We start from the raw sequence: 20,163 nt of genomic DNA, 5'->3' as shown, positions 1-20,163 counted from the left end.
ATTCTGAAATAACGACAAGAGATGAATTCGCCTGTTCACGTGGACCATCAATATTCCGGCACGGAAATATTGCTAAAAGGGACCACCGTCGCTTCGCCATTATAAATTCCGCAGGTACGTAGGGTAAGGGTACATTTTGTCGTTGTATCGAGGAAGATTTAATGTGCTTGTCAAGTCAGAAATAAAGCTAAACGCAAATAGAACGGCGTGTTTTATTTTTGGATTTTCCCGAGTCGTGTAGAAAAATACATCTCGGATATTTTCGGTCGTTGTTTCCTTGTTACTATTTCAACTCTGAATAGCCTTGTTGGTGTGTTGTAAGGGAATATATTTATTGTGTTTTCTGTGAATATTGCTGTAAATATCACAGAAATGCTATAATACTGTGACATTTTTTGGTTATATAAAATTACACAAAACGGCTTTGTGTTATCAAATTGTACCTGCTGAACAAAAAATCTTAAACAGTGTTTTTGTAACAGATACCCTTTTAAAGTTATGATAAATCTAAGTATTATAAATATGTAATGACAGTATGAACATTTTAAATCATGTTTATTTATTTATATAATAGGATTTATTAAAAAAGTAGTAATATATATTTACAGATAGACAATGAATCAAAACAGATCAGGTTTAAGTAGTCAATAAAAAATGAGCTTTAAAAATATCACGAAATATTAACTTTTCCTTTTGTGAACAGTAGAATCCTCGATCATTACAAACCAGCAGTACCTAATCTGCAATATTTTAGCATTCTATCCTTTTTGATAACGTCCTTCTATCTGTTTTATTTCCTGGTGAAGGCATTCAGCTTATTCGTCACTCATCATTCCAAGACTAGGAGGGAAAGTAGAAATGGTAATGCAAGAAATGTATTTTAACATATATGAAATGTAAACCAGATTAAAAATACAAAAATCCTTTAGCATTTTTCATTAAGCCAAGTTTTATATGTAAGGATGGAAGAATCATATTTTCTTGTGGAAAAAGAGGCTCATATTTAGCCTTTGATTTACTACAAACAAAGTAAGTTTTTTTTTTGACCAATATTTAACTTCATAGTTGTTTTTGGTGTATCTACTGTCTCACAAACAGAGAAAACAACAATATTTCGCGAAATCTCCCTGTTGTAGTATCTCCCCTTTCCATTTGTATTCTTTGTATTTGATTGAGTCTAAAATTAGTTTCATGTTTTCATACGTTCCTTTCAAATTCACTGAATGTGCAATGGTTATGGAAGGATCTCGGCTGCCATTGTGTAGTAATACAACTTTTAATCGTAAATAGTATTCACACTATTACTAAAGAACGTGACGGGTTAGACGTTAGAGAACAATATCAATAGACATACGTAATTTACAGATACAGATGTAATTTCATTTATGTTAGAAAAATTGTGTCACAAAATGTAATTTTTCAGAAATTTTCATAATTTGTTGGAACAAGATTAACCTTTATTTCTACAGTTAACGAACATTATATATTTAATTTCCTTATATTTGTGTTCCTAAAACTTCGAAAGGTACCAATGGACTGACTTGATGTTTCTAAATGATACTCCACTCTAACAGAAATTAATTTTTATATCATATAAGTTCCATTATAATTTACCATTGTTAGGTTATCAATGTAAACGTCGTTATTCAATAAATCATAATTACGACTACTATTTAATCTTGTAAAATTCATTTTATTTTGTTTATCTATAAATTCAGCGTTAAATTCATATTTCTGCCTATAATTTTCGAAAATTAGCTGATGTATTGATTTGGAGTGTGAAGATGACATACAGTGAAATTTACTTACTAACAACCTATTTTGAATTTTATCTAGATTAGCTTGTTAAAAGTTTAGCTAAAAATAACTTCGAAAATTGCCCATATTACGTCATTATATATTAGAAAGGTTATTATTCAATTTAGAGTTAATATTAAATAATGTCATAATTTGTTGGTATATGATAACCTGTTTCTTTATATAAACTTGTAAATATTGATTTTGTTTTATTTAATAATATTTATTTATGATAAAGTTGACATATTTGCAATAGCTTTTTGAAATATCAACAAAGATCAATTTATGTGGCTTTACCATTGCTATTTTTGTTACGTCATAATTTATTACGTATCTCTGTTGGAACTTATGAATTAATTTTTTTAAAAGCTTAATCTGTTTCATAATATTAATTTGTTATATTTGATCTCTTGTCTATAGCATATTAAGGTATCAATTTATGTGGTATTATTTTATCTATTCTTTGTCATATCGAATCTATCGAAACTTGTAAATCGTAATTTTTTATAATATTAATTTATTATATATTTGATGTTTTCGATAGCTTTTTTTGTTAGTCTTTAACCTGAAAGGGTTTGTTTGTTTTAATTTAGTTTTTATATTTTATATTTTTTTTCTCTTTTTATAATTGTTGTCATTCATTTTTGTTTGGTTTATTTATTTTTCCAATTCTGTTGTGTAGTTATTTTCTAGTGTTAGTGAACAACATATCAACGTTCGCGCGTAGTCTAGATCTCCTTCAACGTAAATAGTTTAAAGTTTTCTTATTTACCTTGTCGATTTTCCTCTATTAACAGGAAACTTTCTTTCTTTCTCAAACAGGACCTGCATAATCTGGACGATGGCGGTCTCTCAGCCAAATTAGTTTATCCTTCGGCCCGGACAAGTTTCATAATCGTAGTACGGCCATTTGTCGTAGCAGTGAAACTTGGCTAGTCGTCAGTTAAAGTCGCTAACTTCGCCCGACAACTGTCTCACGAGAAAGCGGAACTTACGGGGCCTGAGAGAACCTCTTCAATTTGCTAATGTCGGAGTAGCGCAAAGTGCACGTCGCGTCAACTCAATTTACAGGGCATCACTATAAGTTTACTGGATTACTATGGCTAATGGTAGATGTACTATCGGAAGAATAAGCTGGCGTTACGTCTCAACAATATAAAATACTGAACGGTCGCATATTTATATAAATATTTCTTGATTTCGAGAATTTCTATGTTCTGCTTTAGAGTTTCATTTTGATAGTAAGGTTGTCAGTACAAAACCGTAGCTATAGACATAGAAAAAATAGAAATTTCACGGTATAGGCGACCTTGGGGAAATGTTTTGTTTAGTTCAATCAACTGTAGCGCTGCGATCGCAAATTGTGATTGGCAGTTTAAATTCCAGGTGCCGCCACTAATATGAAATGTGATTGGTCGATCAAATTGTGTGAAATCAGCATTTTCTATGGGCGTCCATTTTTATGTTTGTAGGTTATGGTTTTTGTTTAGATCACGAAATTTTCGTTTTACGTTGTGCATATTTTCTGTTTTACATTAATTATTATGGGGTAATAATATAAAAATTGATGACAATACGTCAGTGTAGTAAAAGATGTAGTGTACCGGGGTAAAATTCTACTACGGAAATTAGATATCGTTTCCCAAAGATTGATCTCGCTCCTTTACAAAAATGGGTTGATCAAGTAAATAGTAGTAAGTTACCTGGATAAATCACAATGCAAATATATCAACGTCATTGTGTTTGTTATGGACATATTAGTGAAAAATTTAGAATTATCCTTCCTTCACGAACAGGTATTTGGGTAAATGCATATCCATCATTGGTTTTATCAGGTACATATAAAATTATCTATCTACTACATGTCTGTTTATATATTGTTTGTTTACAGAAATTCAAAAACTTATGAAGATGTTAGTAGTAATAAAATTCAATTAATCTACCAAGTTGTGCGTATGTTGTCAGTGTGATGTCTCTACATAAAGAAGTTTTACAAGAAGGTAATAATTAATATAACTGGATAATTAGTAGTAATAAATACTACTTTTAATTGTAAAATACCCCTAAAATATTTGCAATTCTTTAACTTTTTAGAACAATAAGTGTTCAATCATTTTATAGTAGAGGAATTATATATTTAAATTTGATTGTTAAGAAAATATTTGTTATGGTGCCATCAATTAAAAATTTAATTGCTACTTTTAGGGGATTTATTAACTTAAAGAAATCTATTTTGTCTAAATTTACAAATAACTACATTTGTTTAACAAATCTTAACCAAAATTGCTTAAAGATTTTTGTTGGATCTATTAGAGGTCATAGAGGTAGAAACAGCATCCTTCCCCTAGTATGTTCGAGAAATTTTTAAAAGGGCTCATCATTTCAATTTTTTCACATCATTCTCCCAGAGAAAATTGTGAAGAAGATGAACATGTTAGATAACTTATATTCTTTTTTAACGGGAGATCTAGTACCACTTGAGGTTGTTAAATCACCAGTTGAGTCTATATTTTCAGTTCCAGAGAATTTTGCTCTGAGGAAAACAAAAGTCTGAAAAAGAGACAACATGCAATATTTGTCTATATTCTATATTAAGTAGTTCCACATATTAAATACTCTAAAATCTAAATATTTTTAAAAAAAACATACATTTTTAGTGTTTCGACTGTCCAATCCATAATGATTTTCAAGACAAAATTTTAAGTTATTTTGAGGTTTGATTGTATTTTTGGTTTAATGAAGTTAATGTAATATCAACAGGAAAGGATTTAAAGTTTGCCTTCAATATATCAAGATAAGTTAGAACTCTAATAGATCCCATAAAATTGATGGCACTAAACATATATGGGAAGGCCTTATAGAAGAATTATAGATATTTTAATATTGCCTAGAACAGAGTTCATAATTGTTTTTTTTTTGCTTTTTGTTTATATATATTTATATTATTTACACTTATGTATATTTGTATAGGATTTTATTTTAATAAATTAATTTTAAAATTTAAATTTGATTTTTATTTAAATACTATTGGTCAATAAATGTGACGTCACAAAATAATCAGGGGAAATGGCAGACCAATCAAAGCAAAATATTTTCCTTACAGGTTTCTACATAACTATTTTAAACTAACCAATCAAATTCGCGTTGTCAGCGCCGCCAATGATTGGACTAAGCGAAACTTTGCCCCACTACTTACCATTGCAGTTGAACACCCCTGGCTATAAATGGGTTCATATTTCCATGTTATAACTATGGCAACTCGAGATCCACTCGATGCAGTAACAATACTTTGATTTAAATTAGCTCTTTTGCAACAAAAATAGAACAATATTTAAGGAGAAAATCGGTGGTTAAGTTATTTAAAAAAATATATTTAGCACGCATTTTTAGAGATCTAATACAAATTAAGATCCAACATGTATATTCGATCATCAGATAGTAGGGATCCGGCACTACTGCTGTATTCAGGAATAAATCTATATATGCTACAAAAAAGATTTCATTATAAAGTAAATGATATCTTTTAAATATAGATTGGTTCTATATATTTATTCTATATATAATATATTAATTTCAAATTTTTTCCCGTAATAGTTAACCTAAATATATTAACTTTTTGCAACATAATGGATCAAATATTTCATTAGTAAGGGACAATTAGCAATAGCCTAGTTTCATAAGCACTAGTTACCTTTAATAAAATGACAATTTTTTAAAATGTACCACAGTTATTTTGTTTTTATACTATTTTTCCCAGTACAGCTATTTCGGAAGGTTTTTCCCAATAGCCCGTAATAATTTAGCTTAAAAATAATTTTAAAATATCAAGAAGTATCGTATAATATAAATAAACCAAGGCAGTTTTACTAACTTAGTAACAAAATTAGTATTAAAACTTTGTGTGTGTATTAACAAAATCGAATAACTTAAAAGGATAAGAGTTGAGGACTTCCTGATATTCTAGAAACTCCAGGGCCTTTGTCGTCTGCGTCTCTTATTTCATTTCGGCACGCCCCCTTTTGTTAATTGAAGAAAACAGGGGATGTTCCGTCTGCTGTTTATTATTATTACGTTTATTATGGAATCTTTATATAAAGTTATAAAATTTCTAGAATACTGTTGGCAGCAGCCGGAAAGTCTCGTACTTAATTAACTATTTTTTGCTCTCCTGAGTGAAGAAATAATGTTATAATTATACTTATGTATTAAATATTTGGCAAGTATTGTGGTAATATAGTTTGTTTAATAAAATGAGCAATATTTGTTTGATCAGTTTTTTGAGACATATTTGAATTAACGGTAAATAAATAATTGCAAAGGTGTACAAAGGCACCATTAAGAGGTCGTATGGGGTGCTCTATTGCCGAAAACGTTATGGATTTGTTTTTATCTTTAATTGTTTACCTAGACAGTTGTCTTTAGAGGTCTTCAGTCTTAATCTACAACTACAATTCAGTTCTTCGAGAGACTGAATAGAGGAAAATAAAGCTCAATGATAATAAACCTGCTCCCATCGTCTTCAATAAAATAGATGTTTTAGATTTTGACTGCATTGCAACAATACACATAAGTTTAAAAACCAATAGGTTTAAATAGTATACAAGTACGAGGTTGCCTCATAAGCTGTAATATAATAAAAATTATAGAGTATTTCTCTAAATTGAATCAAAAACCGAATAGAGTAGGGGAAAATTATGCTAAAACCAGATCGCTAATACTTGAAGAGTCAACAGACGTCTAGTTAGCATTAGTTGAACTATAGTTGAACGTAGTAAGATTATTTTGCACACATAATTTAAATTGTTTGATAACCAGAAACAAAAGTTTCATGTGATTGAAATATATATTTGCTCATATATAAATATTTAATACCTCTATGGGTACATTTATAAAATGAATAATAAAAACTGTTTATAGGAGTATTAGCACCTGTAGGATAACAGTTCTAATAGCTAAAAGCACTTAGATGCGATAAGTTTCGAGTAAAGCAAGATAAACAATGTCGGATAGTCGATTCGGTCTACAAGAGATAGCCAAGATCAAGCCGCAATAATGTTTGTTGAATCTATTAGGGTATTTCAGAATCCCTAATAACTTATTTGAGGATATTGGCCGTAAGACCATTTATTTCTAGTCTGAAGAGACAAATAATATTGTCGTATCAATCAGTGAGCTGTATAACGTCTTCGATAGATCGTTTTTGATTTAATTAACAATACAAGTTAATTAGATATAAATCTGTATCCGGATTACGTTAGTTTCGGTTAATTGACGATAGAGGGCATTGTCGTTCCGAAACAAGAGCTAGACGTAGGGGCGTTGTGAGCACGCGGGTGTGTGCGTGGAAATATCATTTTATCACGATACATCTGTACGCGCCGAAAAAAGAGACCTACACAAATAAAAACGAGGAAACAGGGACTAATTTATCTGTCGGGAACGGGATTAAATTTTACCGACGGTCTAATTTTTCCGTGGTGGGAGCGCAGAAAAAATTCCGGGACGTGGAATCGGACTAAGGCGGGGCAAACATCAACGAAATAACAACGAAAATAAACCTTAGTTTCGTTTTAATCAGTTGTTTATTATATAGAGAAAATGGCGAAATATTTCAATAGCAAACTTCATAATTTATGGGAATATGATACACGTTTCTTTTTAGCTTCCGTATATTCGTGTCTGGAAAACTTGGATAATGATATGATATTTCTACGTCACACTTATAAAAGACAAACTGTATTATTCTATATTATAGTTTGAACATTTAGTGTCTTTTTAATTAGTTGTATATTATGTAGGGACGAACTTAGTGCCTATGTATGGAGAAATATTTGAACAGCCAAGTTCATAATTTACTGGAATATTTCTACAGTTTATAAAATACTATGTTTAGCTGCCATATATTTGTGTCTGCATAACCTGTAGAATTATCAATGACCTGATATTTCTACGTCACACTTAGAAGACAAACTATATTATTCGATATTATATATAGGTGGCAAATTTAGTTTTGTTTTAATTAGTTGCATATTATCTAGAGAAAATGCCAGTCTCAGTCATTATCTGTTCTTCAGAATTTAATAGATTACATAGGTCTTCAACGAAAAAGGTGTTTGAGTATTTCCAAATTGTTTATTTATATTTTGGTATGCTGTAGGCGTAAATAATATGGAAAATATTGGACGGCGTTTGGAAATTCTAGAAGGTCACGATCCAGGAACTGGAACTTTCTTGTGACAGGAGTGTTTTCTTTTTGGTTTGGATATAGCGAGATCATGATGTCATTTGGATATTGTGACAAAACAATTTTTTAGGCACCGAGGCTAAACGAAACGTATTAAGTAATATCTTTTAAATGTACATATGTGTATTATTTATTATCAATTAAACCACTAGTCTTTGGGTATTAATTTACTCAAGGAAGAGAGAAAATAAATTGTATTTAATTTACAACCTTGTTTTCTCTCCTGCATCTCAACAGATTCCTCGAATATCTACGAGAAATTGATTATCCTCATAGAGTCTAATTTACGATGAGTTAAGTGTCGCTGACTAAATAACCTCTACCACTTCGATGTGGTTGCTAGTATGTTCTACCCGGATAGAGTCTAATATTATTACTATCTAACATTTTCAGAAATCTCTTCATAATATTTCATGAAATGTCATTTTATATTATATATATTTAGAGAGACGCGGTATAATACAATATTGTCTCATTAATTATATTTGGATATCAAACGACCTGCTTAAAATGTAATAAACCTCATTAAAAGAAACCTTCCAGAAAGGGAGGGGCGACTAGGGGGTAGCTTAGAATTCTAAATATAAAGTTTTAAGATCCTTAAAATTAGGCTGTAATTTTATTATTTGCCATTGTCGACTTCTCGTCCCTCCTTTATAATTGCCCGATAATAAAAACGGGAACAAAAGGACAAACAAGATATAAATCTACATCCGGAATCTTTCGTTCACCATTAATTAAGAGAGACGGGCGAGCGGTACAGTGGGGCGTGCCGGGACGGCACGACAACAGAGGCAGGCGTTCGACGCGAGGAGGATATCAGTGTATCGAGCTCGTACGCATGCAAAAACTACGGGAATAAAAACGCGAAAACAACGAAGTAATTTATCTGTTCCGACCGTCGGTAGGTCGCGTTTATCTGTGTCGCGGTGAAGGGATTAAAATGAGCGCATCGACCAGTTTGTCCACGCCCGACACGTGGCTATCGTGTATGTAAATGAGACAGGATGATTGGACTGTATTTTTGTGTCCCGGTAGCTTCAGCTTGCTGTATGTGAGAAGATAATTTACTTTTTTTCACGTGTATATATTGGGATATATATTAATATATCATTATACATCGCGGAAAGTAACAATATTTAAATTATATCTGATGCAAAATACCGTTTTATAGTTATTTTTTTAATATAATAGTTTAATTGATTGTAAGGGGCAATATAAGGTGGGGCAAAAGTCCCCCTACCATTGACGCAATTTCCGCTGAGTGGTAATAATAGAAGGATTATTTTCAATAAATATTATAACTATTTCTGCTCGTTCTTGTGGCGTATTCATAATAAAATTTGGAGGTCTACACAACAAAATGGTTAAAACGAAACAGAGCTAAACGTCACATAACTAAGATAGCGCGCAATCTACTTTTGCCCCACCTTAGTGTCAAATTAAAATAATAGCGGGACTTTTGTACCAGTGGCTAAATATTTTAGAACCTGATAAGTCTGGACGTTTTAGATGTGTGCTTAAAATTGATTATTTTCTCGTGGGTCTATTTTAAACAAGCTTTATAGACCGTAATATTGTTTAGTTAAATCTAATGGTTTTTGACTTGACACATAAATGTAACAATATGGTTGACTATCAAACGTCACGTATCAAAATTCCACGGCAATCTGTCATCTAATTTAAAAGTTACGTTTTTTAGTTAGCTTTAAAATTAAGTGGTTTTAGTCAGAGAGAAAGTAGATATTTAGCTTTATAGGCAATTTTGGATAAATGTTTCGCGACCTCCAATATCTAGATCTAGAACTTATTACTTATTTTTGTCGCTATGCTAAGAGCTTAGATGGCATTTGGTTTGGTACTTTCTATGTATTTATTGAATTTTATTTAATGTATTTTTTTCAGAAATTAAATTGTTTTTTTTTCAAATTTCATTGGTTTCATTGGCAAACTTTATGGAAAAGCCGGTCAGATATATTCCCAACAAAATGTTTTTTTGCAGGTGCCTACTAGTGATATTTAAACTGACGAGACAAATTACTCGAATGGGCGATTATAACCCCATCTAGATAATGGATATCGAAACATTATTCTAGAAATACCCGATGAGTTTTCTCTCTGTTACTTTATGGTTTTAGTAATATTACTTTGATATTGTAAAAACTATATATCGTGTCACAAGTCGTTTAAAATGATGGTCAAACTGATCGAAACTTTTTGCTAACCATCGAATATATCGATAATACAATCTTGGTCCTCAGTGACTAAAGGCTTTTTCCAGACTTCAAGAAAATACTCCAGGAAAAGACTTTTGGCAGAAGGCTGAGCTTTTATATAAACCTAATTATCTATTTTCAATTTTTTTTAAGCTATGTTGAGATTTTTATAATTGTTTGACATTTTACTATATGCGACTTAAACAAAAACATGTTGGTAGAAATATAAGAATCTTAATAATTTGACATATATTGGTATCAATCTTTTAGAGATTTTTTTTGGAATAATATGCCATTTTTATTTCAAGAGGCTGTTTTGTTATATTTAAGAGTCTCCCACTTATCAACTACGGTTTATCTGGACTAGACTTATAGGTCAGTGTGGGTTTGGCATGATGCGTAACCAACTTAGGAAGAAGAAAGAATACCAGAAGGCATCCAGACTAGTTATTGGCGTGACTGGGATCATTTTTCTTGCCAGATTTTGCATTCTTGTCTCTTGGATAATTACAATTATAAACAATAACAAATCCAGCTGGACCCAACAATAGGGACCGTCCTGTCACCTTATGTTAATTTTCATTTTGTGGCATTGCTGTCATGACAACTTTTCAGGAGAAGAAACTATGAATTTTTTTGTGTGGCTATATATACAATTCTGCAAAGAAATGCGTTGCTTATATCTAATTTTAAGGTGTTTCCTTTTTTTCTCATAGTATAATATTATATTTAAGCGCAAAGCTAAAAATAGCTACATCGCAAACGAAGCAATTGTTTAATTTTAACAAATGAAGGGTTATAATTTGATAACCAGGGACTTTAGCAGCTCGACCTACGTCTAAAAAATTTACCACCTTTTAACAAACATTATCCCGGTGGTGATATTTATTTTATTTAGGTAAATGTTATAAATTAGACTCCTGTACATTTTTTCTGGCATACCCTCGCCACTTCGGTAGAATAAATGTCGAGGGTCATCCGTTATAAAAGCCTTTTATCGTGAGTTCGCTATAATCAAATTTAATTACCTATAACCCTATTCGCAGTTTCGTCAAATTTGGTCCTGTTCCAGAACACATACGTTGCCAAAACCATGTACAGCAGAGACAATGAATGATACATAGTTGGGAACCAAATTCTTAACAGTGCTGGTATTGTATAGTGGATCTAGTAAACATTTGAGTTTAAATTGTATAATAGGTTTAAACATTACCGAAATTTTACCATAATATTTGTTAATATCAGTAAAAGATTACGTTTTTAATGGTAACCAAGATAATATTTATATTTGACGAAGAACCAATCTATAGTCTATTCAAAACCGTACTAACAACGTCACCTGTCAAGACGTCGCAATGTTGTCGCAGCAACTCTGAGTTTTAGTACATTTTGGCTCTGACATAACAAAATTTATCTAAATAAAATAATCATACAAAACGTTATGTATTATAATTTATTTTAACATTATAGCACATCTAATTTCCTTTTTGGTGAATTTAAGGTTATATTGTTTATTATTTTTGAGATATTTTAATGACCGTGTCCGTACTGATATTCAGTGCAGCTGCAACGCACAAAAAGTATTTTCAATCAAAACCGCGGCAATTTCAAATTTATTAAAACAAAGCATTAAAACAACTTTTGCCGGTTTATAACCAGTAATTATAATATTTTGAAAAATTTTGGAGACATTTGACAAACGGACAACTTTTGCAGGGTCTTTCGATTACACGTTCGAACTTCTCTAACAGCATTCTATCTCTTTTTAAATAGAATGGAATGAGAAGGAAATTATTGTCTGAGTGTAAAACGAATTTATAACTTTTGATAGACACATATTGATCACGTTGGATAGACTAAAACGGTAACCTTAAATACCAATTGCTCAATAGTGTTGTATTTTATAATAATATTCAAATCGGATGTTAAACAACCAACATTAAACTATCGATTTTAAATTTCAATTAGAAATTGGTAAATATTTTGTCTACATCCATCCACCTAAGTTTGATTCAAAAGCCAAATAGGTGGCCGTGTTTACTCTGGTAAAATTGCTGCACACCTGTGCTGTTCTAGTTTAGCTAAGTGCCGAGTTTGTTTACCAACTCTATTTAACAATATGTTCCCACGAGCTTTAGTAAATTCTGTCAACGGAGAAGATGCACGCTTATTATGTTCATCACGTTTTGGTTGGTTTCGGAAGGCTGCCTCTCATGTGTCAAATATTGATAGCTTGATGATAAATACATATATAAAGTTTTTGCATAAAATTTGTTTGCTTATTAACTTGAGATAAATATTTTGTCGGGATAATTGCTTATTATCTATAAATATATATACCTATATAGATCTATATATGGCACATATGGTTTCATTTTTAAAAATTATTAATACTGATTAAAACTACTGGGCACTATTATCATATTGTGATTAAAATATATAATGCATGTAACATTGATGATAATTCCTTGGCACTGACTGCTCAATAATTTACCACAATTTAGCTTTCATATAAATGAAGGTTTCTGGTAGGTACATAGATTTTAATGCATGAAAATTAATGCCATATATGTCAAATATGCTGTAAATATGTACCGAAATTACCGTTAATAATTTAAAATAGTTCTCTAATTGTGGTCGAGTAAACATTTACCAAGAATAGAGAAGATGTTCATCGGGTCAGATAGCGTATGATAAATTGTTGTTTCATACACCAACAATAATCTTTTCTTTAGCTTTATATATGTGATTGCCTCTGAATTTAAAATATTGGTCCACTGTATAATAGATAATAATTTCTTAGCTATGCCAAGAACATTATTGTCAATTTCTAAAGGCCCGCAGTCCTTGAATCTATTAGATATTAGTTTGTTAATATTTCCAACCTCTTTCAATATTTCTAATATGAAACTTGTTAGATTCGACTTAAAGTAGTAGATAGATCTGGTAGTGTAAGAAATAAATATTATCCAGTGCAACATATGTTTACAAAGGTTTTGTGAAATAAATGTTTAAACTTTATAAAATAAACAATAACTGATTACATATTTTCTCTATCGATTTTCGTTATGCTGATAATAAATTCTTTACAGATGTGCAAACTGTCAAATAATAAACGCCGTTATTTGTGTCGGTTCATTTTAATGCAGATTAGTGAAATATTGTTCCGAAACTTTGGCCAAATTCGCTCGACATAAAGCCAACCAGTCCTATGAATATATTTCGTATTCGGCGTTACAATGGCTGGTAAAACAGCATTATGTGTGTGAACTTTTGGACAAAAGCAAGATCCCCGTCCCCACCCCTGATCGTCTGGCGCTTCCCGCCAAATAAAAACACAATGCGAAACTTTAGACTATGTCATTGAATATTTTATGGCGCCAGATATGTCAAAGTATGGCGAAATTTGAAATAAACTGTACGACACATTTTTTATATACTTGTTACATAGTTTTATAATTGTATATAAAGATATATTGTAAACGGTTAAATAGTTATTATTTATTAAAGAAAATAATGAATATTTATATTATGTAACATAATTTGTTGGTATTGGATAGACGTTTATTATTATTTTAATAAAGCTGTTTTATGTAAAGCTATTTTCTAGTATTACCAGTATTTACAGGGGTGCTTATCTGACAAATCAACCTTTTTCTTGTAAGACGCCCCAGAGTGTGGTATCTTATCCTAGCCAAAGTCATGGGACGCCTATACGCTGTAGAGGGGACAGTGAACAAAAGCAATAAAGAGTGTACTAAAAATGTAGTTACTACCGCAAATCTATCATAGTATGGTATTATGTATGGTTCCCTGACGGTGACAACTACATTTTTGTGCATGATTTATCGCCGTCTTGCAAGGCCAGAACGGTTGATGGTAAAGATGGTGAAGTGAAAATCACTGTTTAGCATTGACCAGGGAAATCACCAGAAATGGATCCCATAGAAAACCTGTGGGAACTCAGAAAATGGGCTATTGCAAAAGAAGCGCGAACCACCAAGCACTGAAATTTTCATCAGAGAATGGCATCACAATTCCGAACTCCAAAAAGATACGAAAACATGTATTGAGAGCATGCTCCAACGCATAGAAGCTATTATTGCATATAATTATCATTGCATATAGCTATTATTACTAATAATTTGACCACCCACTGCACTTTGAATTTTATGTACGTCATATTTTCGTCATAGCTTCATGTATCCAGCGTAAACCAACATTTTATTATTATTAGTAATTATTTTTCATTGGTCTAACACTGTAGGAATTCTATTATATATTGTGTATATTTAATAAGAGTGTAGTAAAGTGAGTTATGTTGAGACTATATGCGTTGTACATTTTATACATATTAGCTTTCCTAATAAGAAAGCGTAGTGATTTACTGCCGGTTGTGTAATCGTCCTGCTGAAATTACTCGAGAAAGATTTATGATTACGCGCATGAAAATATTTACTCTGCGAGAGGCAGAGCAGTTGTGAGTATTAATGTTTGTACTGTTATATGTATATATAAACGTGTAACGCTCTATCAAATATTAGAGGCAAGATATATGGACGCGTTAGCAAAAATTTAATTTGAATTTATCTTGGCAAGTAAGATTATTCTCAGGTATAAATTAAATATGCTAATGAAATATGACTTATATGAAAAACATTATCAGGATTGATTTTAAATATTGAACTATGATGAATTACGTGAAAGCCAACGTTTTAGATTGTTGCGATCGAGACAAACATTCAGTACAAACTGTCGTTATAGTCATTTGATATCATGATAACCTTCCCAAATCCATTTAAATTTTCTTGAAACTTTTTGATCAATTTTCACGGCTTTTATTAACTGCTATCCAGTTGGTAATTTATCCGATTCATACCGGAAGCAGCATATAGTCCGTTCAATTAAATCAAATCTGAGTTTTAGTTCATTTTGGTTCTGTATGTATAAGTAAAGTATGTGTAAGTAATGTATGTGTAAGTAATGTATGTGTAAATAATGTATGTGTAAGTAATGTGAGTGTAAATAATGTATGTATAAATAATGTATGTGTAAGTAATGTATATGTAAGTAATGTATGTGTAAGTAATGTATGTGTAAGTAATGTATGTGTAAGTAATGTATGTATAAGTAATAAATGTGTAAGTAATGTGAGTGTAAGTAATGTATGTATAAATAATGTATGTGTAAGTAATGTATATGTAAGTAATGTATGTGTAAGTAATGTATGTGTAAGTAATGTATGTGTAAGTAATGTATGTGTAAATAATGTATGTGTAAGTAATGTATGTGTAAGTAATGTATGTGTAAGTAATGTATGTGTAAGTAATGTATGTATAAGTAATGAATGTGTAAGTAATGTGAGTGTAAGTAATGTATGTATAAATAATGTATGTGTAAGTAATGTATGTGTAAGTAATGTATGTGTAAGTAATGTATGTGTAAGTAATGTATGTGTAAGTAATGTATGTGTAAGTAATGTATGTGTAAGTAATGTATGTGTAAGTAATGTATGTGTAAGTAATGTATGTGTAAGTAATGTATGTATAAGTAATGAATGTGTAAGTAATGTGAGTGTAAGTAATGTATGTATAAATAATGTATGTGTAAGTAATGTATATGTAAGTAATGTATATGTAAGTAATGTATGTGTAAGTAATGTATGTGTAAGTAATGTATGTGTAAGTAATGTATGTATAAGTAATGTATGTGTAAGTAATGTATGTGTAAGTAATGTATGTATAAGTAATGTATGTGTAAGTAATGTATATGTAAGTAATGTATATGTAAGTAATGTATGTGTAAGTAATGTATGTGTAAGTAATGTATGTGTAAGTAATGTATGTGTAAGTAATGTATGTGTAAGTAATGTATGTGTAAGTAATGTATGTGTAAGTAATGTATGTGTAAGTAATGTATGTGTAAGTAATGTATGTGTAAGTAATGTATGTGTAAGTAGTGTATGTGTAAGTAATGTATGTTTAAATAATGTATATGTAAGTAATATATGTGTCAGTAATGTATGAGTCAGTAATGTATGTGTAAGTAATGTATGTGTAAGTAAAGTATCTTTAAGTAATATATGTGTAAATAATGTATTTTACTTTAATTAGAGAACATATTTGTTTTTTACATTTCGTTCTTGTTTCCTTCGGTACGGTGTTTCCTTGTATTTCTTCTTAGTTTATTGTTACAAGTACGCATATTTCTTAATAAAGTTAGATTTAATCACTGCATTCTCACTAATAAATTTACCACAACTGCAAAATAGTTATAATTTTTTCTCACTTCATACATTTTAACCAGATGCTGATGTATATTCTGGATAATTACACAATCTATGCCCATAAATCTTTGATACTCTACAATGAGATTTCCGGCAGTTGTATATTAATTATATACTCACCTTTATTTGTTTTCTCTCTTACCACCTTGTATTGGAATTTGTCAGCATTGAATCATAATCCCACGTTCAAAAGTTTAATTCAAGTAAATAACTGAGCTATTAATTTCCAATTTATCTAACACTTGTTCCCGATTCATGTGTTACTTTCGCAATGTGTTTAATAGCAATAAGCAGCAATTTGAAAGTTACCAAAACAAGCCTAGCGTTGCCGGTTTATAACCTCTAGTTATTATAACTAATATTTTGAACAATTTTGCAGACGTTTGAAAACCGGACGACATTTTTAATCTGATTCGGTTACATGTTCGGACGTATTAGACATCATTGTGTCTATTTTTAATTAGAATAAAATGAGAAGAAAATATTGTCTAATTCTAAAACGAATTTATAAATTGCGACAGAGGCTATACATTAAATATCTTCATGACACGATTTCACTGTTATTTTGAATATACTAGAGGTATGTCAATAGCAGTGTAGTCTATGTACATGTCATGAATACAGCTTTCAAAGATGTTGTCTTCTTAAAATCAGAAATATGACTAAAATGTATGATTAATTAATGTAATGTGTAGGTAAAAATAAACGGATCATTTGAATTAAATCAAAAGATTTCTTCGAATGTTAATAAAAAGTATTTTATGTTATATGAACCGTATTAACAACTCTTTTCTTTTTGTTTCAGTGTTTACTGTATTAAATGTTCCTACCCAATGTATAGCGCAAGCAGAAACCGGTAAGTAACTTTGTTATAATTCTGGTATAAAATGTATCTGGAACTTACTAAATAATAAATCTGTGTCCGAGATTTTTTCCTCTAAGTTAGCAGTACTGTATTGATATCAGCTGTGATATAACAGTTTAAAAAGCTATTAATAAGTAGCATTAAAATCAAACGTGTATGAACCCCAAACTATTAACTTATGGTCACTTGTTTCTACCAACATTACATTACAATTTCAGATGTTCATACAATTTTTTTTTCATGATATAAGAAATTGGAAAAGAATCTTTGAAAATCTACAAGGCCTCGATTAACCGTTACTCAGTTTTATTAAAATTTTATTTATATTATTACATTATCATTAGCATGTATGTTTGGACTTTGCAGGGTCACGCAAATTGCATTGATCTATTTCATTGTTTCAACCCTGGTCTTTCTCCGAGCTTCACAGAATCCTACCACCTGTCTGATCAAACTTCCCGGTTCCATTCTTTTGAGAGATTCATAAAACTTTAGCCTGCGTTTTTTTAAAATCCGAATATATATTATTAAATTTTTCCACTTCCTTATTCTGTTCCCTCTTCAGTGTGTTTTGGGCCTAAATTTTTTCTAACAATTTTTGCTTTCTTTCTTTTTAGGTTGGTACATTTAGAGATACATTTCTTTTTGCGATGCTTTGTCAGGCCTGCCTGCTCTGGGATCTATTTGGTGTTCCCTAATTTTGTAATTATAGTACATGTAATATATATAAAAAAATTGTTACTTATAGTTTTGATGTATTATAGTTTTTCCTAAGATCCCTATACTGAATTGGTCCGAAGAGTGTTGGAAATTAATTTAAGAATGTGATGATCGTGCGCCATACTCACCTGATTTATATCCTTGCGATTTTCAACTGAATTGAGGTTATTAAACCAAAGTTACTAATTTTTATTCAGTACTACATTTAATTTGGTACATTTTTTAGGTGAATGACGTGATAATTCCGGATACATTTTATATAGTTAAAGCCTGAGTGAACTATGCTTCATGATACAAATATTGATATTATCCTAGGTTACACAGAATTAATGGTGCCGACAGCGGAGCCGACAGAAATGCCCGAATACGTAAATCCATACCCGTTAACACATCCCTGTTATCGCTTCGCCGATATAACAAACAGGGAGTTTTTCAGTCCCGCCTATCCTCCGGATGCACCCACGTATCCGAACAACACCAATTGCTCAGTCGTGTTAACAGGTCAGTAAATATACAGGGATTTTCGTTCGGTTTTAATCGTGATATTTTGTTTACTCCGGGAGGCTGTTTACGTTCGAGTTATTAACGATATTTCGTTTAAGAGGAATCGTTAATTTTTAAAACGTTTCTAAATTATGTGAGGGTCTCAAAAAGTTTTTATTTTATTGCGGTAGAGTCCTTGACCGGGAAAATGTTCATTATAATGGGCGTTGGGAAGGTTTATGATAGTGTTCGTTAAGAATATTAAGAAGTCTCAATTAAAATTCTGATATCGTTCTTAATATAGAAGGAATTAAGCGTTTTTTTATATTTCATATATACTTTATCACTGCTTATAATTCTTACCTTTTATTATATAATGAGTGGGGAACTGTAATTTCAATTTTTTTATGGTTTTCAAAGTTAATTTAATTATCTTAATTTTAAACATTGATAATAATATGAATAATTTACGTAATGTTCCCACGGATACTTGAAACATGTTAGTTGGTATCAATGGAGTGTCCAGTTTGGTGCAGTTCTAGCAGCTCATGATCAGCAATTTATTTCTAATGACTTCAAATATGGTGTCAGATGTGTTTTCTAACAATTTATTAAATATAAAAAATTGATTAATAATATACGTGATGTTCCAATGGATACTTTTAACGCATTAGGTTTTGGTAGTAGAGAGTCCAATTAATGGTTTGATCCTGACTGCCTTTCCTGTCCCATGAAGCATTTGTCATCACCTCCAAGGGCGTCGACTAGGTTCTGCCACAGTTTCTAAAATTTTTGACATGATTTATAATCGACGTGATGTTCCAACTGATGCTTTAATTGCATTTTTTTGACAATATATAGTCCAATTAATGGTTTGGTCCGGATCTAGCAGCTCATGATGAGCAATTCTGGGTTTTTCGATAGTTGATGAATTTTTTTTGTACCTTGATCATTTGAAAATTATTTTTTACATCTTCAGTATCAATTATAAGAAAACATATCGATTTTAACACATACCCGTGTATTAATATATAATGAAATAAAGTTAGCGAATTCTATTCGCACGGGACTTATCTTCCTTATTAGACTAGCTGCGCGTAATCGATGGTAAATGGATCCCGAACTTTCGCCACTGTTTATCCATTAAACAAAAGTTAATATCCCGGCACATTTTCCTCGATAAATTTTCTTTGTTCTTTTGCGGTTTTCCTTTTCTCCCAAACAAACATTTGCTTTATCAGTCCGTTGTGCCGCCTTGGGTATTCTGTAACCAGGGCCTGCTGTCCCATGTCCGATTAGAATTCCCCATATTAGTTTATTTAATTTATTACTTCAAATTATAATTAAGGAAAAATTTTTAACTGTATATTTAAATATAAAAGTTATAGATAGAGTAAGGTCGAAAATAAAATATTTAATTTGCTGGAAACTATTTTATTTTAAGGAAGTAGTGACTTGTTATGTGGTATCTCTCTACTATAAAGGAATCACTCCTCACATAACGTCATGTGTAGTATCATCTTACAATCTTAGTTCAGTATTAATAGCGCTA

At 30.9% G+C, this 20,163-nt stretch overlaps 1 protein-coding gene and 1 long non-coding RNA gene across 3 annotated transcripts in view; both read left to right on the top strand.

Annotated features, from left to right (window-relative positions):
* Positions 1-20,163, top strand: part of Neto (Neuropilin and tolloid-like) — a 343,486-nt gene that overhangs the window by 202,613 nt on the left and 120,710 nt on the right. For both annotated transcript variants that reach the window (XM_076412141.1, XM_076412140.1), the window contains exons 2-3: positions 17,349-17,399; positions 18,444-18,629. In XM_076412141.1, the coding sequence (XP_076268256.1) occupies positions 17,349-17,399; positions 18,444-18,629 (237 nt within the window). The remainder of the gene's footprint in view (positions 1-17,348; positions 17,400-18,443; positions 18,630-20,163) is intronic.
* On the top strand, positions 3,511-3,784 carry LOC143201224 (uncharacterized). Its single transcript, XR_013006914.1, has 2 exons — positions 3,511-3,632; positions 3,689-3,784. It is a non-coding gene; the product is annotated as an uncharacterized LOC143201224 (long non-coding RNA).

Source organism: Rhynchophorus ferrugineus, unplaced genomic scaffold, assembly GCF_030347505.1.
Source record: "Rhynchophorus ferrugineus isolate W39M unplaced genomic scaffold, kcgeb_rfMv2 rfM8, whole genome shotgun sequence".
NCBI classification, from domain to species: domain Eukaryota; kingdom Metazoa; phylum Arthropoda; class Insecta; order Coleoptera; family Curculionidae; genus Rhynchophorus; species Rhynchophorus ferrugineus.
The sequence above is the reverse complement of the archived record's forward strand: the minus strand, read 5'-3'. Positions and strand labels throughout refer to the sequence as shown.